Below are 26,287 nucleotides of genomic sequence, written 5' to 3'. Positions count from 1 at the left end.
AGATGAAAAAATACCGGTGACTATCCACCAAGGCAATGAAAGATTGCAGAGATAGAGAGCTAAAACTATTACCCTATCACCACAGCTGAATCTTTGCCTCCTGAGTATCACAGTGAGATGGTGTTGACAACACCGACTGTTGTGCTTGATGTCACAACTCCGGATCAAAAAGCAACTACTGCTTAGTAAACCGAACCATGTGGATTTGAAAGAAATACTTCGAGTTTTCTTTTTTGAGAAATTTACTTAGTTAGAAAGAGACAGCACCTGCCACGAACAGTGAAGTAACTATCACGTATGTGCTCTTATGGTAAGTACTTAGTAAGGGAGAGGAAAAAGTTGTTCAAGCAGAGGTCTGTGCTTGTGATACTGGCTGGCTCAGAGCTTGTTTCTTCCGTGCCACAGCCATGCGCAAGGCCTGAAGAATCATGTCCTCATTGTTCATGATATTGTAATTAGTCAGCTTCAGGAGCTTGTTGAAATCTTCTGCTTTCAGTGAGACCTCCCTCGTTGAGTATGGAGAGCAGAAACTGGAGATATCAACCTTGCCCTGTTCCATTTCAGCAGCACTACGTGACATGCCTGTCAAGGGAAAAAAATGGAAGGTGTTTGTATGTAGTCCCAGGAAATTACAATGCTCTGATAGACTATGTCAAGAATCATTTAGAGAGATCACAGATGCAATTACTATGAAGACAAGTGCAGTGCTATGATCTCTGAAAAATCTACTTTGAACAAAGCCTATTGGAAGCAAGAAAAAAAAAATTGTCACTCAACAGCATCCCGTTACAACCAGCACCTTCTACTGGCCAGCTCATGGCACATCATTTTATGTGGTCACATTCTTGAGCAGAATACATATTAAGTTAAAAAGAATAAAGACGTATATAGGAGAGGAGGAAGCAGAATATTAGTAGCCTTGGAAATCATCATACAAACAAAGTCTACATCTCAAATACTAGCCCGAAAGGATACAGTGACTGTAGTAGTTTATGTACTATTGCTTTGATTTTCCAGCATACGTTAACAACCCAAATAGAAAGCACAGTGGCCCTCCATAGAACCTTTCTATACTATACAGGTAATTATCCCCTGGATCTGACTGTCATAAAAATACATGATCTGAAATACATGCTTTGTTCTACACACTGAAGTAAGTTTTGGCGATCACAAGAAGAAATTAATTTCCATTCCTCTACTTGAGGAACACATTTCTTCTTTCACTGAATTGCACCAAGACTCAAACTAAAATAATGCCCCAGATGTCACCTAATTTTGCAAGCGGTTTGTGTCATCCCATTTTGCAATGCATTCTGTAGTAGGAACAAGCAAACAAACAAAGGACTTTTTGTACTGGGATGAGGGAAAAAAAAAACCCAAACACCCAGGGAGTGACAAAGTTCATTGGGTCAATAAAATTAGCTGCGTACAATTAGCTTACCAGGTGCTACGTATCTTTGGAAGGTGTCATTCACTAAAGGAAAATAAAGCAGCAGAGGAGCTCCTGGAGTGTCTGCACCATCAAACATGTAGCACTCTTTCAGGTTCTTCTCATCGTCCTTCAGCCGAATGCTGGGAAATGGAAATCCCTGCTCCGAGAAGTATCTGCAAGCCTGCTCCAGGGGCTGGTCATGGCCCAACAGCAGCAGTGCAAGGAATCGAAAAGATACGCAGGATCAGGCTGCTGCCAAAGCCCGGTAATTCATGCCAAGGTGGGCAAAATAGACAGATAGCGCTGGACAGCTGGCAATAATGTGAGCACCTGCAGCCCCAGGGACTGTTTATCTCTTGCCTGAGGAGCTGTTTGGAAACAATCTTATTGGAAAACACATAATACCAAGACGGTAAATACATACCAAGGCACATGTCTAAAATACGAATGTGTTTTAGGATCAGACTAGACTAATTTAAAGCGCATAGTGGAGCACCATTAATTATGGGAGAGCTAAGTCAGAAAAATATACATCTAAACAAAACTAAGTTTATCGTCCAAGACAGTAAGATTCGTAGTCACATTATCTGTTTATATAGCAGTATAACTTGTGAGTTGACCTCAACAGACTTTAGCAGCATTTTGAAGACCAACTTACCCACGTCTATAACTTTGAATTTTAGATATAATATGAGATTTCAAGGCAACATATTTTAACCCCCAAAATACAACAATAAAAGCATTAATCAGAAACTCATTTGTGATGACGAACTTCATTAAATGATCTAAGCAAACACTGAAGTACCACCTCAGTTTGTTTGAATTATTTCCAAAAGACTTCAGCATACAAGAAAGAAATGTAGTGCTAGTTATTACATATGCACTTTTTCAGAACAGCTGCAGTAGAGACAAATGGTTTTCATGTGGCACCAGAGTGTAAGAGCAGAATTAAAATATCTTCATCTGAAAAAATGACAAAACCTTTACTAGTGATCTTCATGTTTTCTGTGGTGCCCTTCAGGGGCAGCTTTACAATTACAAGTCTGTATCTGTCTTTTTATCTGGTGAATACCACGTTCAAAATCTATATAACCATTTTAACCAGATCAGATTTCTGCAAACATAGTAACTGCATTTGATATCCTGCTTCAAGACCACTATTTAAGAAGAAAAAAAATTTATTTACTATAAGAGATAAAAATAAAGATGAAGAAATTCTTCACTCACTAGGTCGTTCTTGGACAGCTGGAAAATCACAAGTTAAAATAAGTGTCAAATAAAATCTTATACGTTTAAGGAAAAGGCAGATTAAATTCAGCATCTGAAGCACAGACAAAGTTTTCCCAGCTATATTTGTTCCATTTAATCTTACATATGATGGTAATAGAAGTTGCAGCTCAAGCATCATAACTTCACTGTGCTGCTCTGTATTTCATTGGTGGAGGACTTAAGACTGTTTCAAAAGCAGTTTGAGAAAAATAGAGATATTTTCCCCTCTGGGATTTTCCATTCTTCTTCTAAGGTTCGGAAGCGCCATGTTACAAAATTGCATTAAGTTCCACATTTTACAGACACTTGTCGAAGTTGCGGAAAGCAAAGGAAAAGCTGTTACTAAACAGAGACAATTTTGAAACTTCTCACCAAGGTCTGTGAGCCACCAGTGTAATTTAAGTGTATGATGACATCCACTTTCCGTTCTGGTCTCATAAGGGGTGGGCAGCTGGTTTCAAAGAAGAAAGCTGCATCCACCAACTCCAGGTGCTCTGTGTTGCCTCTCAGGTCATTAGGAGATGTGTCTAGAAAAGTGTCTAAAGAGTAAAAGATTCAGAACTATTACCAAACCGCAGAAGGAAAGCTGTCAAGTTAGAAAGCAAAAGGAATGTGACCTTCCCTCCCACCCAGGATTTTCCCTTTGCTTTAGGATAGCATGCAGGAATCCTTAAGCTCCCTTCAGCCTCTCCCTTAATGTTTGTTGGTGTTTCCAAACTCGTGAACTGCATCAAACCCTAGGCGTTCCATATGTGCAGAGCCCCACCCCAGAGATTTTCATCTCAGTGAGGTACTGAATGACCCAAAAATTGAACAATTGTGTTACTGGAAGCGGAAGATGTGAGGAGTTACTTTGTTGTCCCTCCTCTCCTCTCAGCAAGCACTGACAACTAACCACAAAACCCACTCAGTTCTCTTCAGGACATACATACGCTCCTCGCTAATCCCAGCACCTGCTCCCACCCTGATATCCACCAAAGCACATAGGCAGGAGTGCTGTCCACACCCTTCCATGTTGTGAAATGCTTCTCCTCGATGTACTCATTGTGCATCTGGAAGCCCCTCAGGAAATTCTGGTACTTGGAGACGGCAGGGCGGTCTGTTAGGATATCCCGGAGAGACGTGGAGAGGCCAGTCGTAGGAGTGAACATGCATGTAGCCATCTCGTATGGCTTCTCAGGCAAGTCTGGTTGTTCCTCTGGAGATATGTGTCATAAATTACATGCAATTGAATTATAACCACAATTAAAAGGAGGCTAGGCGCAAAGAGAAGAAATGGTCAGTGACTCTTCTGTACCAAGAGCAGTCATGTATTCACAGTTCTCAGCATTACAGGTCTCCTGTAAGCCCTGATTAATTTCTTGAAAAAAATATAAAATTATTTCTGTTTTCTAAACCCCAATTTACTACATCTGACTAAAGAAACATTTTTCTCATAAAACAACATAATCTCAGTACACATAGAAGTAATTCACTTTTTGAAGAAAATGAAAAAAACAGGGAAAATAATTTTATTTATATATTTGAGAGGATTACTACTTTTGGATTCCATATAGGTTAAATATGAAATTTAAAGCTTATTTTGAAAATAATAGAAAAATGTGAACATTTTATTTTTAAATGAAATATTTTTATTTTTTAACCCCCCAGTTTTTTCCATTTGGTTTGGGTGTGGCCAGCTGAATTCAACACAAAATTGCAAATTATTTATACGAACACAAACATAAGAGTTCAGGGGTTTTTTTTTCCAACAACATATTCCACAGAAATGTGACTCAAGTCTGTTCACTATGAAATCACTGGCTGTGCTTGAATTTTAACATGAAGATGCTCGTGAGTATTTTCAAGGAGTGGTCTTTCAGCATGGAGCTGCCTCTCTCAGCTGGTGTAATAGGGCTCCACTACATTGACTTCCCTCGAACTCTACAAAACCTTTGAGTTCAGTCTGATTTTAAGGGAGGGATATGCTGTGAATGGCAAATAGATATCGGAAAGGAAACACTCCGGCTTCTCTCTGGTTAACAAATAGTTGACATGAAGCTTTTACTGCAGTTCTTGTTTCTAAGCCTTTTAAATACAACACTTTAGGAACTGCTTTATGTATCCATGCCTATCTCATTTCCATCAAGGATTGTCTGATGGTGCCTTTCCTTCAACAATCTCACTATTTAAGCAAGGCACTGGCTAGTCAGTAAAATCATATCACTTGATTTTACCAGTGCCTCCCATACCCTGAGGCTGAGAGTGCCAGGATGACATAAAAACCTCAAAAAATGAGACATGTGAGCACAGTTACCCTATCAGGGGAGCCTGGAGGAGGGAGGTGATAAGTCAAAGGGTACTTCAGATTTACCTATTTCAGTCACTTTGTCTTGGGTCCACCTGCGCCAGAAATCCTCTGAATTGTCAGCTGCATGCCAGGCATCCAAGAGGTTTTTGGAGAAAATACTACTCCACATTCCTAGGGGGGGTGGGAGAGGTATAATAAGTAGTGCTGAGGCAAACACAAGGAAGTTCTTTTAAGAACAGCCTCCTGCACATTCCACTGCTCTTCTCAAACTTTTTCATATTTCTATCCTGGTTTTGCATAAGTCCAGGCATCTATTTCAGTGGTAGAGCTGACTCGGAACATAAACTTATTTCAGAAGAAATTTCAGAGTATTTTCCCTTCCACCACGGTTTACCGGGAACATTTTTTCCTTGAAGAAATTTTACATTGTCATTTTGCTATTTTCTTTTTCCTTTGATAAAAAAGTATATTCAGTCCGGTCCTTCCCTGATTCCCCTCTTTCTTGCCCTATTTATTTCTTCTCAACATTTCCCTCAGCTTTCACAAAGTCTCACAGAATTCCAACTTTCAAAATGTTTTGCAGTCTAGCGGAAATGGTGATCCTTCAAAACCACTCATGAAGGTACATAAATTATTTGTGATTTTAGTTTCATTTTGTCTTAGTCCAAGTGATAAAACCATCTTTATTAACAAGGGCAGCTGAACGAGTCTCAGGAGGTGTGCTGAATTTCAGATGACTGACCCAGTACCTCTGCTGCCACATGCAGAACAACAGGTTTCCAGGGACTAATTTCCAGAACCATTACTGTTTGTATTAAAATCTTTTCACTCCCCCAGGCTGGTGAGTCACCTTGCATGAAGCAGATACGGGACTCTGGAAGCTTCTTCATCAGGCGACCCATGAAGAATTCACTGCCAAAATCCTCTGCACGAATGAAGGCACCATACTTCAGGAAGCCCACCTCGTACGGCGTGAACTCCACCCACTCTGCCAACACACATAAACAAGTTTTGTTCTGCTACTAAAAATGGTTAAGTCACCAGACGTGGAATAAACCTTTCAGGTGTCAGCCCTCATAGGCAGACTGGTTTAGCACATGCTCTGAGAAAACTCTGCTGACATCCACCTCTGAACCAGTTATCACACAGTCTAGAGGTCTCTGAAAGAACAACGTCATGGCTTACAGAAAATTTAAATACTTCTTTCTTTTTATCTAGCAAGTTTTCTCATGGAAGTTGGACTAGAATACAGATTGACTTCTATTGCTTTCGTTGCCTTTAGCCAACAGTGAGAAATATACATTAAGCAAACTTAAATCTCCAGTGAATGACTTTAAGAATTCATAGCATTTCTGAGACAGTGTCACAGATCTATGTTATGTTATTAGTCTGAAGTTAATGTCTGAATATGCACACTTACATGCCAGGAGATTTTACAAAATACCGAACCTTTGCTGTTTATCCTGTGGCTGACCAGTTACTCTTTACATCTCTGAATAGTACTTCTCCTGGCTTGGAGTGAGAATTTAAAACAATTTCTCATTATTTACAGTATCCCCATGCTGTATCTCCCCAGGTAAAATCAGTTTTTTTCCAAAATGGAAACATTACCTCTAAAATCTTTGGTGGCAACTTTGTCCTTGACATTGAGAGCAAGGTAGATGGGCAGCGGGTTCTGGCCCTGATTTACTGCCCGACGTTGATCAGAAAGTCTATGGTGGCATTTCTGGATTTGGGAAAAAAAAAACACCAAAAAAAAACCACAACAAAAGATTACCTGATAATCAGTTCCTTAAAGACATTTCCTGAATTTCCTCAAATTTATTTCCATGCGCTTGAATAACAGAGGGCAAGAAAATCATGGAACAGGAATAATTCTTGTTAAGATAAAAGCCATGTTCTACATTCAGTATATGGCAGTAATGACTTGCTTCACTGCTGTTCTAACCTTGCATTGCTAAATGTAAATGAAAAAACAGGGCAGATCTGGGTAATTCAGCTGTAAAACATACAAGTTCTTCAAGGCAGCATTTTAATGACCCTTGTAGTCAAGGTTTTTTTTTAAACCATATTGAAACTGAACATCCATGGAGGAAAAATCCTTGAACTGTCCAATAATAACAACTTATCTTATACATGAAATGGAGCTTTTGAGTGTAGTTCACCTAAATTAAATTCTAGCAAATTTTGCTACGTAGCGCTGAGGCCAGAAATACAATGTGAAATATGATACGAAATGAGAGTATTTCCTTTTATCTTTTTCACCTAGACAAAATACAAATCGTATTTATACAGGATTTTAAAGACAAAATAGCTTTTTCTCCATCTATCATGAGTCTACCACTTTATATGGAAAGTTTTGCATGTGTCATTACAAAATCAGGAATAGGACGTCCTGAGAGATCAAATCCGAAGTAGCTGAAAAGAACCTGCAAAATCACAGTTTCCGTAGCCAACAAGTCTCAGGAGCTCTGGATCTCTGTACTTTCTCATCACTAAATCATAAAGTGCAGTAACTACATATATAGTACCATCTGCAGTGTATGACTGCAGCTTATGTAAATATTGCAGGAGTAGAGACACAAAAGCATGGGGCCATAAAAAAACTCCTGAGACCCTCAAAAATTTCTTGGACAGCTAGTTACTTCAGAGCGAGTCTGAGCATTTCTATGTTACATTCAATCACACTTTAGGCTCCAGTGTAGATATACACTATGTCTCCAATTCATTAACCTAAGTATGTCGTGTTCTGCCTGCATACCAAGTGCAACGTTATTGGCCAGATGTCTCTTCCTAAGGCTTTAGTTTCTTGTAACGGTCATAAAGATCAAGTCGCAAACTTTATGAGAAGAAAGATGTATAGACATTACCCCGTCATTTAACATGGATTCAATTATAAGCCCCCACAGATCAATAAAAGATGTTTTATGTCCTGCTTGGGTCCTTTGGCTCAGCTCTCTGTAATAATTCCTCAGACTTCTCAAGCAAAAAGCCCCCATCTTGCACTTAGATGCTTGCTTCCGAGCTTCAATAATTATTTCTCCAAGATCCTTACGTGACCAATCAGCATTTTCATACAGTTTTGTCATTGTCCTGCAGGGAGGAAACACAATGGAAAGAGGAAAGAAATGAGGAAGATGCTTTTGAAACTCAGAAGATATCCTTTGCAGAGCTTTGGGCGTTTTTTTTTTTATCTTCAGGTTACTCTCCCGTTTGAGCTTACTTTGAGCAGAAATGTAAGTCTAAAGTCAATCAGTCAAAAGTCGCTTGATCTGGAATCCAACAGAAGCAGCTACACCACCTATCTATGCTGTTTCTGTCCAACAGTAAATAACCATTTTGTATAGGATTAAGGATGTTTGCACTTCCAATGAAGCCTCCTCTTTGGGTTAGGGAAAAGTTACTTTGGTGACACCAAGTGTATGATGCACAACAGGCCTTTCACCGGTGACCCTGGCATTCATAGACCAAAAATGGAAGCAATAACTCAATAGACCCCCCCCATTACGCTTGCTGAGATTCAAAACCCTCGACAAAGCATGGATTTTGCTTAACACAATAAGATCCAAACAACAGTATCAAAATGACTCCTCACCATGTTGTGCCAGATGAGCCACTGATGTATGAAATACAATCCAGAACACGCAACTTTTGAAGACCCAGAATGCTGCCATACATGCCAGTGAGTGCTCTTATCCCACATCCTGCTGTGGTCACAGCCAATATAGGCACCTGCACAACATAAAAAAAAAGCAGAGAGCATAGGTGGAAAAGTGGCAATAAGGCAATCCGTGTCAAAAGGTGACACACATGCAAAAGCAACATCCAGATGCTAGTAAAATAAAACATGTAGATTTAGAGATAAAGCAACATTGCTCTACTAGTTATAAGTAACAGAAGTTGCTAGACACCCCTGTGGGGTATACTAGAAGATCTTGGCCCTGCAGAAGAGATTTTTAAGAAACATGGACCAAACTCATTGCTTTAAGATCCTTCAAACAATTCACTTCAAAGCCAAGTGGAAGTAGAGACTTTGCTCATCTAGACGGAGTGTTGAGCTCTCCAGCTGAGAACCCTGACTGCAAACAGTGCCCTGGAGCAGGAGCTGCTGACAGAGGTCATCACTCCTTATCTGCATGGAGGTGAGAAATCACTCCTCATCTCCAGGCTGGAGGGAAAGGAGAGAGAAAAATCCACAAGCAGTGCCTTTCCTGTTTACCTCATGCTCTTGCAGATCTTCCTCCAGATGAAGAACATCCTTCAGTGCAGCAGCAACCACCTTCCTCCGTTTTTGCAGGAAATCCTGTTCGTCAGTGCACAGGTCGAACCCCAGGCGGGCATCTAGGTTTCTTGGCCTGAAACACAGACCCTGAGTCCTAAGACCAGGGTGCAAATATTATTATATTATCGTTCATCCTGGTCAACTCCAGCTGTGCTTGAGTGTGTTTACAGGCCAGTTCGTGGACAGTATAATGTAATGAATGAGAAAGAGCAACACCACAGACAGGCCTCTGCTAACTTCTATAGCTGCTAGCAAGAATGCAAATGGGAAGGAACAGCAGAACATGACATACTGTCCTGGTATGGTAACAAGGGTCCTACAACATGCTTCTGGGCTTACTTCCTCATATAATTATTTTTTCAAGTTTCAGTAGTTCCTGGTACATGTATCTTTAGCTAGATAACCGCTGTGTTATCTAGCTGTGAACAGGCACCGCAGTTGATTAGGGAAACAGCTACCATGCCTTGGTGTTATTTTGTTTGTGTAGTACAGAAGCATGATTTCTTTGTGGACCTACTCTCTCCATCTGTGCCGTAATAGTGCACACAAATAGAGATCTACTTACTGAGCTGCACTAACAGCTTGGAAACTTGAAGGAAAGGCGACCCATGATTTAATTCTCTATCACTGAAAAAGGAGAACCTGGCAAACAAAAGCCTGCTTCCCAAAGGTGAACACACCTCCGCTTACAACTGAGCCTGCGTGGACCCCTGCTGATTTCAAATGAACTTTGTGTAGGTGCATATGTCTCCCAGTTACAGGATCAGATCTTGCTGGAGACTCACTTACCATTCATTTGCCTTTGTGTACAAGTCAATTGTCCTGTCCTGAAAAATCGCAATACAAACAGTGTAAGCATGCTCAGGTTATTAACCCTGCGCCTTCCTCCCCCCTCCATCTATGGGCTGAGTTTCACTGTCTTTGCAGTCAGCAATGCAGCTGCAGAATCCAGAACCAGCAATAGTCTGGGTTTTGAGTGCTATAATGAGCTCGAGTACAGTCTGGGTCGAATAGAAATGGGCTATTTGCCCAAGCCAGGTGGGCTTAGAGCCCCTCAGCTTTTCATAGCTGAACACCTTGTTCAGCCTTCATTTTCTGGGAAGGTCACTAAAAGCTGGGTATTTGAACCGCAGGCATATGGATGTTCTCCGTTTTATCTTCTGCTTCAGGTTTTCCTTCTGCAAATATAAATCTTAATTCATTGCTGTTAGCTCACATACTGTGTTGATGAACATATCAGATATGTCCGTAGGAAATTAGTTTAAATTCAGAACAGAATTGAACAGCATGCATGGAACCACATGCACAACAAATGAAAAAAAAAAAAATTTTGCATATTTGCAAAGTGACTGTCATTCACACCTTTCACTGTAGCATGCGTCGTGTCTGACAGATACTGAAACACTGAACTGTAAGACTCTCATCACCCACCAAGCTGAACATGTGTTGGGCTGTATTTCTTTAAGAAAGTCTTATTCTCACCTCTGCTATTGTTATTTTCTCTTGTATAGGAAGTGAGTTCAGAGCTAGAGTCACAGACTCGTTCATATCCCTTTCATTTTGACTTGATATAGACTGGAAAAAAGGGTAAATAAAGAATAATTATACAAAAAAGGAGAAACAAGAAGTAAAAGCAGTCTCCCCTGCTTCATTTATATACATGCACTTTACCAGTTCCCTGCACACACAGACCTGCACATGCACTCAGGTCTTAAAGGTCCCCAGGGAAACACATAGCAAAGAACCAACTACATGTTAGCAGCGATCACGTACCCTGCTGAGCCGCCTCCGCCGCGGTAGAGCCACAGTGAGTGTCGACTGATTATATTTGATGTAGTGGAACCTGGCTGGGGAGGCCGGGCAGAGGCAGGAGGTCAGCCTGTGGGTCTGGTTTCCTTCATACGACCCATCGACAGTTAATGCAAACTTTCTCTCTGAAGCAAAGGAGTTTCAAAAAATATGGTTTCCTTCTTTGCACAGTAATTTAACATATGTTTTTCTTATGTAATGACTCCGTCTTGATAGTAAAATTATAGCATAAATAAATAGACTTACTTAGCCTTGGGGTTTCAGATTTAGAACCTGTGTACAGAACGTGCTGTATGGTAACCATCACTGTTGTACCACTGCACTTCTGTATATACCGTTATTGCTAAGGCTACCGCTCTATTTATTAGATAATGATTCACAGCTGATGATAACAATTTTTTGGGGGAGAAAAGTGTGCTTTCCTGAAAGTCTGAAATTTTCAAAGTATCTCAGCAATAAGACAGTATGTGGTACTAAAATATTATTCTGGTATAATAAGGTAGTTTGAAAATTTCAGACTTTTGGAAGAAAGCCTTTTTTCTTTTTTTTTTTTTGTAGAAGAGCACACTTCTCTTTGAAACCAATAAAAATCTCAGTCCTTCTGTCATGTTCCCCTTTACTTCAACCTGTAATATTTCTTTTGAAATAATTTCTAACATTTACAAAAATAACGTTTAGTGTGGTTTTTGCCTTCATGTAATAAGACCAGATATGTCTCTGCAAGTAATTGAAAAACAGTCTTTATAAAGAATAGTATCTACCCAGGTTCAAGGTAAAATACACTCTGTCAATCCAAACACTCAAAGGTGTATAGCCATCCTTTAAAAGAATTATCCCATTCAAGCGTTTTCAGCCCCATCTAGCAAGGTTCTTCCCTGTGACAATTGAGTTCACCTGGATCATCCACATGCTAAAGGTGTTTGCTGGATCGGGGTCATCAGAAAATTTCAGAGCATGGTGTTTTAAAAATTGCATAGGAAATACAGAGATCCACAAGCATGGGCTCAGCACAGTACTGATGCACTGCTCAAAAAGTGCAACAAATATCTTTGGTAAAATACTGTGTGTTTTGTGTTTCACCTAGCGGCATATTTTATATTGTTACTCCTAAAGAAAGGTTAAGTTAAATTGATAAAAGAGGCCCAGTCCCCATCCTACTCTACCATTTTCTTTATCTCTAAAACCAGAAGCAACAGGGATTTGCCCTAGTTTAAGTCTTAGAAAATTTCAATTCCCTGTGCAAATGTTTCGGAAGTTACAAGCATCTGACAAGTTGTTATTAGAGAGGAAAGTATTTTGTGGAGAAACCAGACCACATGCTCATTCTGTAATAATTTGCATATTTCTGACCATTTCTGTCCCCTCCAGAGTCCACTGACATCCATGGGATTTTTGTCTTGCATCTTAAAAAACTTTGAACACTGAGAGCTTTTGACATAAAGTGGGATCTAGCTTTGCTCCGTATGTCAGTGAAAGTCTCACCTGTACTGTCCTTCCTCAGCCTCCCGCCATTCACCTGTACCTCCAAACACGAAACCTCGCGGGACTGCAAGATACAGCCAGGGAAAGAGACTAAGGCAGAGATAGAGGCAGCCTGTAACCCCCCCACCCCCAGGTCTAGGGAGGTGGCCCTGGACTTCCACATGAGAAATCACAGATCATGTAGAGATGAGGAAAGAAGGGGTCTGCTCAGTCCTGTCTGGAGAAGCAGTCGCACATGGGCATGAGAAGGACTGGCAGCAGTCCTGGAAGGATCCCTAGGCAGGGTGCTCAGCCCTGCTCTCCGCCAGCAAATGGTGGGATGCCGTTCACCTGAGGCCGGCTTTGTTTGGGCAGAGGTGAGCGCTGGCAGCAGCTCACAGCTTTCACAACTGCAGCTTCTCCCAGCGTGAGTCACTAAAAGGGGACCACAGGGAAAAGCCAACACCGACGTCAGCTTTAGCCTGCCTCTTGGCCGATGGCTTCATACCAGTGTATGGAGTAACTGACGGGTACCTTTAATTCTAGCTTTGCAATAAGCATTGCTATATGGCGGGGAAAGGATTGTGAAATAAAAGTTACCACTAAAACTCCATTAGTAACGATGTTTTCAGGAGGATCCGGACTAAAAGACAAAATGGAAACATTCAGTTCAAAACCAACACTCTTTTTTTCTGTTTGTTTACTTGTTTTTTAAACTCTTCTTTAATCACTATTTCATAATCTTTATCTTTAGAAGTCTGTCTTTGGACAGGCAGCATGGACAAACAGCATCAGAAATTCTTGCTGGACATTCAATCCAATTTGCCTCTGCCTAGCTTGAGTCGGAACATTAACTATTTATGGAGGTCTGCTAAATGGAGGAACTCCTCACTATCAGACTGGATTGTTTTCTGACACACTGAATTTACACAGGGATGGCATAATAGCACTATTGCCCTGTATTGCTCTGTTCAAACCTGGTGGATCAGAACTGAAAAGCTGGTGAATTCACCCAACATGCCATAACAAAAAAGAAAAAAATATTGCCATTTACCTTAAAAATGAACTAGCAGCACTAGGACTGATTGATTTAATGCTGATTCTTTCCATTAACTGTACAGTCAGCATAGAAATTCAATTACAAAACTTTTTTATAAAAAAGCAAACATCTGGGATCCCACAGTAAGGAGCAAGAAGTGTTTGAAACCTAAAACTTCATCCTATGCAGAATGCCTCTTGCAGCCTGGTGAGCAGCAGCCATGAGGGACATCTCTCTGCTCCCATCAGCACCTGTGGTAGCTTCTCCATGTATCTGGTTGCCCAGCCTAGATCCATCATCACTGTCACGCACCCTTCTCCATTAAATAACCTACACAAGTATTTCCTGAACACACAAAGTTCCCAGTATGTGGTTTTTTTATTTATTTTATTTTATTTCTAGTAGTTTATTCAGATAGTGACAGTGATAGGGCGCTGCAAGTGTAAACTTATGTTTTGTGTCAGTAACATTTTGTCTCTGGCTTACATTTCTATTGATCACCTATTTGACCTTACCCACCTGCTCTCCATTGTGAATTCAACCTCCAGCTCCTCTTTTCCCTGTGAAAGAAAATGAACACAGTCACTACAGGTTGATTCTCCTGTCGAGAGAGATACCCTACAGGAATCTGTAACCAGTGTCCATCTTGTGTTACTACACGTGCAACCGTTTTTATTTTCTTTGTGTCCTATCCGCTATACTCCTGGTATCATGTAATTCCAAAGTCATACCCATTATTTTAGCAGACTCCTACTTTAGGCCTTGCAAGGCCAAAACTAACACATACTGCTGGGCCTCTTGGCGGTTGTTCCCCCTTTCTGCAGCAGTAAGTTCACCCTTCACTGTTTCACAGGCCACCTGCATTTCCCCTCTTCCTTTTTCTCCCACAAGCTCTCTATGTTCCCCACTGATTCCCAGCATGAACAAGGCTGGATTTCTCTGCTGCATCCCAATCACCCTGCTCCTCACCCACAGCCTGTGCAGCTGGGCCTGGTGACACATTAATGTGGTGGCACACGTGGACATACGAAGCCCAGGGTGTACTTTGGTTTGGTGGAGTCTGCACATGTAGACTCATTGCATGCTCAGTCTTCATCTTCGTCGTTTTTAATTCCTCTTCCCTGAGATTTCCTTTCTCCTTCAGAGGTTTTGGTAAAACTCCCATTATCTTGTTGACCCCTAGTGTGAGCACTAAGGAAAATACAGCAGGGAGAGCCAGCCTTTCCAAAACAGGTCTCAAAACAAATCAGTACTCACAGAAGTAAAGTATATCTAGGCCTAAAAGCACTGTCCTTAAAGCTTCAGTATAAAGTTGTCTCAAACTTATGAAACCAAGACCAGCTGAAAAACTCACTTATGAATATTGAGTTTGCAGCTTAAGACTGCAGATCATTAGTTTTGTATTAGCAGAACTTAATGCATGGCTCAGAACACCAGCTCCCACTGTAAAGGGACACCTAAAACTGTTGGGGTAAATAGATATTTTGACATCAAGGACAGCAACCAGACAATCAAGTCCAATAATGTTGACCAACTGTGTCTGTACAAGCAGCACCCAGAATTTGCGGTAATTACAGAAGCAACACTGGGTATCAAGCCCTGAAACAGATGCACATACTCAGGTGGCTAAACAGGCAGCAAGAAAGGCTTGTATATAGGACAGGCAAAAGGAAATGTCACCACATTCTCACCTGATAATGCCCCCTTAGCTTTGTCCTTGAATTTTATCCATACCTGGGGATTCAACTGGAAACTGAGCTGAATGTTTTCTCCAAGCTGGATTTTGGAGACATCAAAGAATACAGTGAGGAGATGATCATCTTCAGTTACCTTGTCCTCATCACAAACTTTCAGCTCCAGAATGTTCTGTAATTAAAAAAAAAAAGATTGCATAAGGATTAACAAACATAAGATGCTGCAGAGATTTCGTTTTAGCTAAAAGAATTTGGGAAAGAAGTTCAAGAATGAAAGAAAAGGCAACAGTAAACTAGAAATTTTGCAGTTGCATTCTACAGACAATTGACAACTCAGGAAGATTCAGTTTTATCCAATCACTGAAAGCTAAATAACTACAGTGAGAGAGTGTGAATGCGCCGTAATGGAACTGAGAGAGACCCACAGCACAGAAGGTTTGATATCTGGTAAGAATACCTGTTGAGGATAGCCACTGTTCTTACCTTAACCTGGCTCTGAATCACGAAGTGGAAAGTTTCATTCCACGTTGGGTTCTTGCTATTCTCCACTGTCTTGGTGCGGAAACGCTGCACTGAAGCTGTTGGTAGGCTTAGGCTCACGTAGCAGTCTGACTGGGTTACTGTTGAGGAGAGGGAAAGCATGAAAGTGATGGACAAATGAAACACATTCAGTGCCCTGTAAGGTGTTGTACTGTGTGAATTTTTAAGTTCCGTACACAGGACAATATGCAGAACACAGGCCAGGATGCTAGCTAAGGTGCCATCAAAGTCAGCGCTAGACAACCAGTTTGCTTTACACTTTGTGAAAGCCTGACAGTTCGCTCTTCTTGAGAACTACTTCTTTTGATTGCTGGAAAAACAATAAACATTCAAAATATGCAGTTACATTGCATTACTTTTCAGAGATACATAGCCAGACGACCTATATGTATCTGACTTCAAAGGCTTTAACACTGATGAACCATCCATACACGCAGGGGCACACACACGCGTGATAACCTCATAGGGCTAGGCACCATTGATGGTTCAGCTGCCTGTCAGGTACACGGAGCAGATAACATTAAGAGCTGTTATGGGGCCTGCTAGACAGACAAAGGCCAGCTCATACATAGTGGCCTTCCATAGGTAAGCATGGACATGTCTTAATGTTTCTGGGGTAGCTCCAGCTGTAAGTTCCATCTTGTCTACTTTTTGGAGCATCCTTTCTTTTCTCTAGCACATCTAGCTGCCAATGCAGTGGCAACAAGATTTAATTTCACTGAAAGTTCCCATGAAGCCCATTTCTGTCACAGAAGTCAGGTCTTCCACCATGGCACTTGATCTCAGTCTGGCTTCTTCCCTTTTGGAGAGCTAAAGAAGGGAACACACACATATACCATAGAGTTCAACAACAGAGCTTTTCAAGAAAAAAATACTCAAAAATAAATTAATCTTCTGTGGAGAAGATGGATTGTATTTAATCGTCTGTGAAGTGGATTAAAATAAGCACACATAAGAAAAGTGTTGAAATATTGAACAGTCTGTTGGTGTGGTATTTGGTTTGAGAAGCAGTGGTCCTGAGGGAGAGTTTTCACCAGTAAAGCTGTATAAAAAAATATTGCTTAATGCAATTATTCACCTGCATCTCTGTGCCTCAGCCAGAGAAGGATAAGCATATTTGCAACACTTGACAGGCAGGTGAAAGCTTGTCTGTGCTTCCCAGCTAAGAAAGAGGTGACATTGCTTCTTTGCACAAGATTGCGTTGCTTTAGTTTTGCTGTTTCACTGAGAGGTGTGTTCAGGTCATAAAGTTCACCTATGAATTTCAATGTTTCCAGAGGTAAGGAGGGCAGTTTTAGTAGTTTCATTTTCCTTTCCCAGATGAAGAGGCCAGTTGTAAAGTTTGGATTCCCACCTGAGCTCCATTGTAGCTGAGGGATGTTCAGGACCAAAGCTTCAGTGTGAAACAGTAATTAGCAGCAGTCTGCACTGCTTACATCATCAACAAGAACTTTCATTCTGAAGTCAGAATAATGCGTCTGCAGATATGTTTTGTTGTAGTTATTAAGAAACAAAAGGCAAATGTGAAAAATGAGATTAACAGTCCTGTGGACCCACACTCAAAAGTCAGGGATGATTATCCTGTAGAACTCGATCTACTAGTTACGGATGACACCGAAGTGCCAAAGATATTGTGGGGGAGTACTGTCCATAAATGTCAATCTCATCATTAACATTGTATTTCCTGTATTTGTAATGCCACCTACTTGAGCATTCCTGCCATTGCATAGCAGACACACCTTCATCTAACTATACTGTCTTGTCCCACTTAGTGTTACTGGCAGATCTGACTTTGGGAAACACAGAGTAACTGACTCGGCCCTTTATCGCACCTTATGTGTAAATGAAGAATTAACAAAGTCAAACTTTTTTTTGTTTTTCTGCCTCCCCTGAGACTTAAGTCATCTTTGTTTAAGTAACTCTGAACAAGCAAGCAAAAAAAGAGTAACTTTGATTAATAGAGTTATGGTATATACAATATACAGTATATGAATTGCAAAAAAGAAAAATACATGAAAACACATACAAATCACCCAAGTTTCTAACAGTCCTAATCACTCCCAAACTTTTGTGTGTATACAGGACATGTCCATATGAAAATCCTTGTTGGCTTTTGGAAATCTACGTTGGTATTAGCACAGACTGCTGTCAGACCTTGTCCTGACTAGGAGGAGGATGAGAAGGACCCAAGTCCTTAAATTTGTGAGCAATCCAAAATTTATTTCGTTGACATTTCCCAAATAGCAATACGTGCACTGACTAGGTCTGTTATGAAAAACAAAGTATTGCTTCGAAAGTCCACTAATTTTTTCTTTTCTGCAAGTGATCACTGTCTGCTACAGCACTGTATCGTACACCTTTAAGAAATAACTGCTTGTCAGACAGCAGAGCTCTGACTTCTCTTTTCAGATCTCTGACTTTCTCTGTGGGACTTCTGGCGCAGCCACTAAACAAGCATGTTTCCCTCTTCCCATCTGCAAAATGTGTTTGGTGACACCTTTTGTACTTCAGAGGTGTCCCCTGAAACCTAATTGCCTCTTCTTCATTAAGTATTTTCCAGATATTATAAGAGAGGCACTTAAAACACCCAGGAACCTTTTTTACGCATCTCAGATACCTCAGGCCTATATTCTGCTGGACCAGCTCCAGGCACAAGTAGATGTGAAAACTGGAGCTCCACAGCACATCCCGTGTCCAAGCCAGTTGGTCGTGCCATGATATCCCACGACCTTGTATCAAGCGCCTCTTCACATATATGCACAAGGTTCCCTTTGCCAGCCACGTACAGGCAAATCGTCATTACTGTGGTACGTAAGGCTAACCACCACCTAACTACAGCGATTATACTTACACATGGTACACACAGCAGAGCTTCAACAGCGACCTGTTGTTTCCCTCCCCTGGACCACTACACGTGAGCAGCCATCAAGAGTGCTTGGGGTGGCAGCTGTGGTATCACTGTGGGGCAATATCCTGCCAAAAGCAGGCGTGGGAGCAGGTGTTTATGAAAGCATGGTCTCTTCGTCAGTTGTTACACTAAGTTTCTAATTATCTTCCAGGATAATAGCAGGACTGGATCTTAATTGGTTTTTACCATTAGAAAGCATTACAGCAACATGACCCATGCATAGCCTCAGCACCATGCTGCATCCCAGACAGCGGGGCACGAGCTGTTCTGTCTCAAGCTAAAATCTCATGGACAGCTCAAATGCAAACAAGGCTAAACCAAAAATTAATCATTTTAATTCTACCTCCTTTTTTTTGGTGCTAACAGACACAAACTCCAGCCTAGTTGTAACCTGGGCAGAAACCTGAACATCCTCCTCTTCTTGAACTGCCTTTTAGTGCTCAGATTGAGGCTATTTATACAGGGTAGATTTTTTCATGACACTTAGGATATCGTTTTTCTTATTGTGCTGAAATGATCTGAACCAAGAATGTGGCCTCAAGCACCATTTGCCGATATAGTCTTCCTGATCATGTCTCCCCACACTCGGAGCCATCCATGTCACAAAATATAAAATATCACCACCAGCTGGGAAAAGGATTTTTTTCTTCCTCCCACACTGTGGAGCTGAGCAGAGATCTGGCTGATGGTGGGTGGACAAGCAGGCACAGAATATTATATCATTTAGATAATTGGAAGTTTTTATAGTCTTTTTTTTTAAAATAAGAATGTGGGTTACTTCTGTGAAAGCAAACATCATCTTTCTCAATGCGCTTCAGAGTCAGACTATCAGAATTCATTCAGTCCTGGGAGACCAGTTCCTGCCTCCAGGGAGCATTCAACATTAATCTCCTAATAGCTGAACTTCAACAAAAAGCTTTCACAGTTCCTCCCACCCTGCCCTTCACATTGGGTGGAGCATCCTACAGGTATCCCTAAAACAGTACCAGTAGTCTCATTTACATCCCTCCCTGAAATATCCTTTACTGAGATGTTGCTAAATAAACTTACTTTTTTTCCCCTGTTTTCTCCCTTGTTGTGCTTTATCAGTCCACATCCTCTTATTTCATAACAAGATTTCAAGCACCACCAAGAACAATAGGCTGTTGATGTGTAATTGCAACTGCTTAAATGGTGAAGTAAGTAATAAATAACAATGAAACAATAACAGCAACGCAAGGTCAAAACACTGGAGGAAGTCTGTGGGTTCCTGCAATAAGTATCACATTGGACCGTAGCTCCTCAAACAATAGTGCATTTCACTGACTATATTTCTTTTCAGGCTCTCAAGGGCCTTTCCATGAATTGATCTCACATGTGGCAGAGCTGCTACTGCAATGCCGTAAAATACGTTTTTTGAAAAAAATGCAAAACATAATAATTTTATAAAATACTGTACCAAAAAAAGTCCAAAACTTGAAAGTTCCCAAAATTAACAAACCTAATAAAAAAAAAGTCCACAAAACCTTCAAAACAAAAAATAATTTTCTTACTAAGAAAATGCTGAAGAATATTTTTAACTCTATGCCAGTCAAGGTCCATTTAGCCCAGGACCCACAGGCAGTGTCCACTGAAGGCTCTTGGATGTTTTCAGAAAGCAGGGAATGATGGCTTAAAATAGCTCAGCTCAGTGTCCCCACGCAGTTGCCTATTTTCATCTTTTTGTTTAACTCTTAACGCTCTGTTTATTTTTCTTTTCTATTTCTAAATTCAACTTAATGGTTTTGTTTCTCTCCAGTCTCTTGTTCTTGAGCTTCTTTGTCTGTTTTTGGGAAGAATCTTTGGTCTTGTAAAGGATGGACGTCAGTGCCAGAGGAGAATATGACTTGTATTTGGTGGTGGGTGTCTAAGGAAGAGTATATGGGGCAAGCATCATATAAAGCACTCTCAGCCCTCACAATTTAAGATTCAGAGACTTCCTAAGCCAGCCTTCACTGGATTTTTCTTCTACGAATTTGTCCAATCTCCACCTGGAACGCACAAAAACTTTTGGCATCCGTGATCTCCTGCCGTGGGGACTTCCCAAGCTGAACCACATGCTGTGAAAAGACGTGTCCTTCTGTTTGTTCTGGTGCTTTGGTGGTTGTCCAAGGACTGTGAGAGGCTGAAATTCGCTGCAGACAAAGCTGCATTTTTCAGGGTGAGTTGGACTGGTGTATATCCAAGTCTTACCCCATTAGGGACTCAGGACACAGATGGGACACACACCCAAATCTGGGAATTGGCAAGTGTTCACAGGTCCAGGAACATCAAGAGCCCCAACGAGTCTGATGGGAATGTGGGTGTGCTAAGTGGGAAGGGGGAATGTGGAGAACACAAACAAGGCACTAAATCCACAGGTGGTATCAATGATATCAGCTATGCGGCAATACACAATTAGAAACTAGTATTATATTTACACACTGATGGATCAGTGGGAAGAGGAGACAGAATAGCACAAGGGTGCATTAAAAAGATACATGGTTTAAAAACCAGAATGAAACAATTTAAATTGTCTTAGATAAAAATACTATCTTACGCACTGAACTGCCATTAAAGATCATATATTCTCTATTCCATGGGAGATGTTAGTGAGGTTTTGAAAGTCTATTGTTATGGATTAATTTTCCCATCTCCATTACCTGGAAAATGGAGCAGATGATAGACCAATAATCTGCAGCACCAGGTTGGGAGACCATCTAAACACTAGGTGAGTATTAAACAAAGTTATCAAAAAACTTTACAGAAACCTAATGCAAGAAGGGATCTTGAGAGGAGAAAATAACAAAACGCCGTTCACTTTGGAAACAAAAGGACGGGCACAATTGGTGTGACAGAAAAGGAGCTGATTTAAAATGTTAAAAATCTGTAAGATGACTGAGAAATAGATGGCACTTACCAGCTTGTTCTATCTAGAAAAGTTTGCAGGAAAGTAATAAAACAACTAGGAAAAGGAAGAATGAGGGGAAAAAAAATATTAGGAAAATGGTACCATAAAGAAGCCTACATTGTTGGTGCTGGAGGTCCACATACTTCCGGGTTTCCTAAGACTGTGTCATGCTAATCTCTAGGGAACTGTAAAGATGACTGAAATGACTGAGCAATATTCCTCTGGTTTTATACATAAACCAGCAAAATTTTGTACATGTGGTAGATTTCTTAAGCCGCCCATTTTGCTGTTTCTCAGTGAAAGTCATACAGTTACCAACATGCGATTTCCACTAGCTTTTACATTGCCAGTGAGTTTAACCAGAGGTTAAATTAATTTCTTAAAACATTTGAAATACAGGTTTATTTTGCACGATAAAGAGTGTGTCATTGAAATATGTGACTTCTACGAGTCTGGCTGCATAGAAAACTATGTTCTGAAATGGTTTAAAAGCAGATCTTTCTGATAAATGCAAGTGACAAAATTTACACTCAGAAAAATCAAATGTTACTGGAATTCAGCAGCTGTCAATCAAAACTAGATTCAACAACTAAGTGTAAGCAAGGCAGTGCCATGACTGGTATGATTTTTTTTTTCTACATGGTGGAAGTACTCAACAAGAAAAGCATTCACCTTTTCCAAGTATTGGTTTTATTTTGTGCATGCAAATTTTGTTCCCATCAATATTGTGACTGATACTACCGTTTCAAACAGATGATAGCTTGACAATGTTGGTGGTGAATGTCTATTGTTCTGTGTTGCGGGCAACACCTAGTATATGCGTCACAGTGCAAGGCAGAACAGCCTCAGCCTGGAAAGCCTGTGCTATGGCTTTACTGCTGCTCCAGACCCTGTGCCGTGCTCCAAAAGCATCTCTGTCATTCAAACACTCCTTTAAGCACAGGCTGGTGTTACATGTCTTGGACTGGGAAGCAGAAATGCTTGACCATTTCAGCACCTGTCCCTTGCCCTAAGAACTTTCTAGTATTGGGAAGGACAGTATCAACACATAGGAACGCCCTTCAGAATAAAAATAATTTCAAGACAAAAACAAAAAGCATTGATATAGACGAGAAAAAGGTGGAGAGGAAGTTTGGTAAACTCATTATCATGCAGATGGTTTAACAGAACATGATTACGTGGGGAGATATTTAAGGGCTGTATTTTTCCACACCTTTTTCTTTCAGTTCAGAGCGCACATTTGTACCTTCAAATAAGCTTTGATTATGGCAAGGGATTTCTCTGCAGCCTATAACACGGGTTTAAATCTCCTTTCTGCACTTTAGTAGTAGTCCAGTGGGACGGTTCATACAGACTCTTCTTCCTCATACATTCAGCAACAACAAAGCATCTTACTTCAATCAAAATTGGAGTGAGAAACTCTTCTTTATATTCCTCTGGTCTCTAGAGAAACTATAGCAGAACTCAAAGCAAATCACTTTGGAAAGCTACAAACAAATGTCTTGTCTTGCATCATTTTAACTGAATAAATTTAGCTTGATCTGTTACTATAGAAGTTTTCTGGATTCAGACCTTCTTATTTGTATAAATTAATAAATGCAAGTCAATCTGCCACCTCCTCAGATTGGAGATGATCATCATTCACACCTTTTTTTTTCTAGTGCTTTGCAGTTCAGATATTTATGGAGCATTAATGAAGTTTTACATATCACTAACGGGCATTTCGTAAAAATAATAAAGAATAGAAAAAGTTAACAGTGTGAGCCCTGAACTAAGTTTTGAAACATGGCTGTTTCTATGGCTGAATCAAATTTGAGAGTCCATGAGAGATATCAAGTACGCAGTCCTGAGCTTACACCAAATATTCTGTGATAGGCCAAAGGGATGCACAGGGTGGATATCACTACAAGAATGAACCACAGATAGAAGTGTCCCATTTAAACTTCTTATTGCAGCCTTTCTTGTGAATAATAATTAAAAAAAAAAAATCTTTCTTTGCAGGTTCAGATGTCAAACACTTTATGCATTCTGTGCAAACCTCTTCTGAACTGCAACTGGTGGCTAGACTTCAGCGTTACACTGACAAAGATGTAAGAATAAACAATATCTTCTAACTATACTACCGCATCTTCAGCATACCACAGTCACGCATCTTCTCTCTTCTCCCCTTCTATAAATACTCTGTAGTGTTTGTAACACTTGGTTATATTCTGAGTAGTTTTACAAGTGTGCTGATACTCCAGCAGTATAGCAAAGATACTCACACAAGTCTGCTTTCCTGGCATTTTTCATCTGTATGATTTTTACAGTAAGCAAGTTGCATGGAGAGGGTTCTGTCTGTTGAGCAGTGTACAAAATGCGTGGGATGAGCATGCAGAGAGAAAGAACAGAAGCACAGTCAGAGATAGCATTGAATTGTTTCAATTCCAACTGTCCAAAACATTTCTGAAGTGAGGTTCTTCCTGGTGTTTTGTCTTCTTATTATTGCCAGAATGTTTTGCAGACAGGTGTGACCAGAGACCCAAAATGTATGTTCAATCACAGACCAAACCTCTGATGTCGTCTATTTTCCATTCTGAGGAAACTTGTGGTAATCCTCAACTTGAGGTGTCTGACTCTTACAATCCAATCAGAGAGAAATGTATGATATTGAGCCTTGCTGTGTTATTAATAGAGCTGACACACACATCTTGCTCTGTGCAAATTGAAAGGATGTCATATATATCCACTATATTTCACAACAAACAGCAGACAATCTAGCAGGACAGGCATTAGTAACGATATGGTGTAACAATGCTGCCCGTCAGCTGGTTTATAGCTATAAACTCCATTGTTATCTTTGATGCAGAGTAGTGCTGGCTCTCAGACAATGAAGACCTGAAAAGTGCCTTCCAGATAGCTATCAGAAGTGGGGAGTGAAAGCAACAACTCTGCAATTATTTCTCTCTGAATGATTTGGCTCATCCAATCTTCCTTTAAGCAAAATTCACAGGAAAGTATCAATGGAAATCTTGGGAAGCCACATAAACCTAAGTAGTTACCAAAAGACATTTAACAAACCTGCCAGGAAACTGGTTTGATTTTGCCATCCTCTCTCATCCTAAACAAGGATCAGACAAACATGGTATGTAATCAAATTATGGGGGCTGAAGGTGAGGTACTTTTTTCCTCTAGGTAATTGTCTTTCTTAAAGGAATAAAAGGAGGAAAACCTGCACATTTAGTGCTCTAAATAAACAAGCCAAAACAAACCCACAAATAATCAAAAAACGCTTAAAACCACAAGCAAAAAAACCCCAAACAACCAACCAAGAGGAGCAAAATTTTGTAGTGGTGCAACAAACACATATAAGAGATTGCTTATGCACACTACCTATAGAACAGGGAACATTACTGCAACGAATACATAGATCAATATATAACAGTGTGTCACCATTCATTCCCTTATACCCAAAACCTCCCACAATTTCTGAGCACATTGACATTAGTGATACCACCTCATTTTTCCTCAGTAGGTTGTTTTGCCAAGTCTAATTGGATGGAAGCAAAGGACATCAGCAATGTACAAAAGGATCTCTTCTTTTTTAATTTGAGATTTTCAAAATAGTTGAATTACTGCAGCATTAAAGTCCTTGCATTCCTGAAGGCCAAAACATAAAGTAGGCACAAAACAGAGGCAGAAGCCTTGCTTTGCTCTCAGCCTTGGTGCTGTGAAGAAGAAATCTCAGAGCTGAAGATACAGCAGGTAGACACCATGTCCTACAGCAAGTTCCCTCTGCCAACAAGGGGCTGCCTGCACAGCGCATCACAGAGCCTCCTCTTTCGTTTTCTTACCTGGCTCTTACTGTAGAACAGCCCCATTGTGGTCTTTCCTGCGTCCAAGCCAGGTGAGAAACGTGGCAGTGGATGGATAAAGAGGAGTCTCAGCCAGGCAGCTTCTCGTGCTTTAAGCTGCCAGGAGCAGTCAGGCAGGTGCGTTAGTGCCTGACTCAGCCCTGCCTCACCCCGCCGCCACTACCACTTGAGCAATCGCCAACTCCTCCTCCTCCCTGCCCAGGAGGTGAGTGCATGGTGCACACCTGCACCAAGGCACAGACACTCAGGCTCTGGCACTGCAGGATGGTCTTTGCAGCTGTAGTTCCAGGGTTATTGAGACCTGAAAGGGATCTTCCCTTCATAGTTACGAGTACTGAGCAAATCTTTTGTACTTTTAAGCATCCCCAACACCTCTTGAGGAGGCCACAGTGATTTTGCCCACTAGAGGGCTGCCAAACTGCATCCACTTGTGTGGAGGAGGCTGATGCCAGCCAGGGTCCATTTGCCTGCCCATGAGTGGGCACAAGGACATCTTTGGCTGAGGACATATGAACAAACCGATGTGCATAAAAAAGGCTTTTTGTAGCTTTTTATTGCCTATAGGGACTAGGTGAGTCTGCTTAAAGATACATCTGAAAATTTTTTTATCCCTGTCTCACCTTCCATTTTGCCCAATTCAGCCAGTAAGCTGTCTTTCAGCCAAGCAGATATTGCAGTGACAAATATTGCATGAAACAATTCCCAAATCTCCTATTGAAACTGTAAAAGAGTTTCCCTTATAAAGGCAAATCTTTAAAAGCTCACTCACTTCTCAAAAACTTTGTTACTTTGTGCATCTGC

The 26,287-nt window shown here is 40.8% G+C and overlaps 1 protein-coding gene across 1 annotated transcript; it reads right to left on the bottom strand.

Annotated features, from left to right (window-relative positions):
• Positions 1-343: 343 nt before the first annotated feature.
• Positions 344-25,492, bottom strand: LOC104347356 (cytosolic phospholipase A2 epsilon). The gene is made up of 20 exons (XM_086463505.1): positions 25,466-25,492; positions 23,897-23,969; positions 15,760-15,896; positions 15,317-15,448; positions 14,102-14,142; positions 13,144-13,186; positions 12,565-12,628; positions 11,047-11,207; positions 10,756-10,848; positions 10,063-10,100; positions 9,211-9,367; positions 8,587-8,723; positions 7,862-8,084; positions 6,603-6,717; positions 5,842-5,979; positions 5,055-5,162; positions 3,708-3,899; positions 3,074-3,240; positions 1,442-1,625; positions 344-582 (listed from the first exon to the last, which is right to left on the bottom strand). The coding sequence occupies exons 1-20, from the start codon at positions 25,490-25,492 to the stop codon at positions 344-346; spliced, it is 2,469 nt and encodes an 822-aa protein (XP_086319631.1).
• Positions 25,493-26,287: the final 795 nt, after the last annotated feature.

The sequence above is a fragment of the Leptosomus discolor genome, chromosome 3, assembly GCF_034619465.1.
Source record: "Leptosomus discolor isolate bLepDis1 chromosome 3, bLepDis1.hap2, whole genome shotgun sequence".
Taxonomy (NCBI): Eukaryota; Metazoa; Chordata; class Aves; order Leptosomiformes; family Leptosomidae; genus Leptosomus; species Leptosomus discolor.
This window is presented reverse-complemented; position numbering and strand designations above follow the sequence as displayed.

Bases quoted from the DNA above. Each gene is read 5' to 3' on its own strand.
- LOC104347356 (XM_086463505.1), bottom strand. From the start codon at position 25,492: ATGGGGCTGTTCTACAGTAAGAGCCAG. The intron at 9,368-10,062 runs GTAAGTGAGTCT...CCCTGGTCTTAG, and splicing joins TACACAAAGGCAAATGAATG to GACTCAGGGTCTGTGTTTCA. The intron at 1,626-3,073 runs GTGAGAAGTTTC...GGCCATGACCAG, and splicing joins CTGGTGGCTCACAGACCTTG to CCCCTGGAGCAGGCTTGCAG.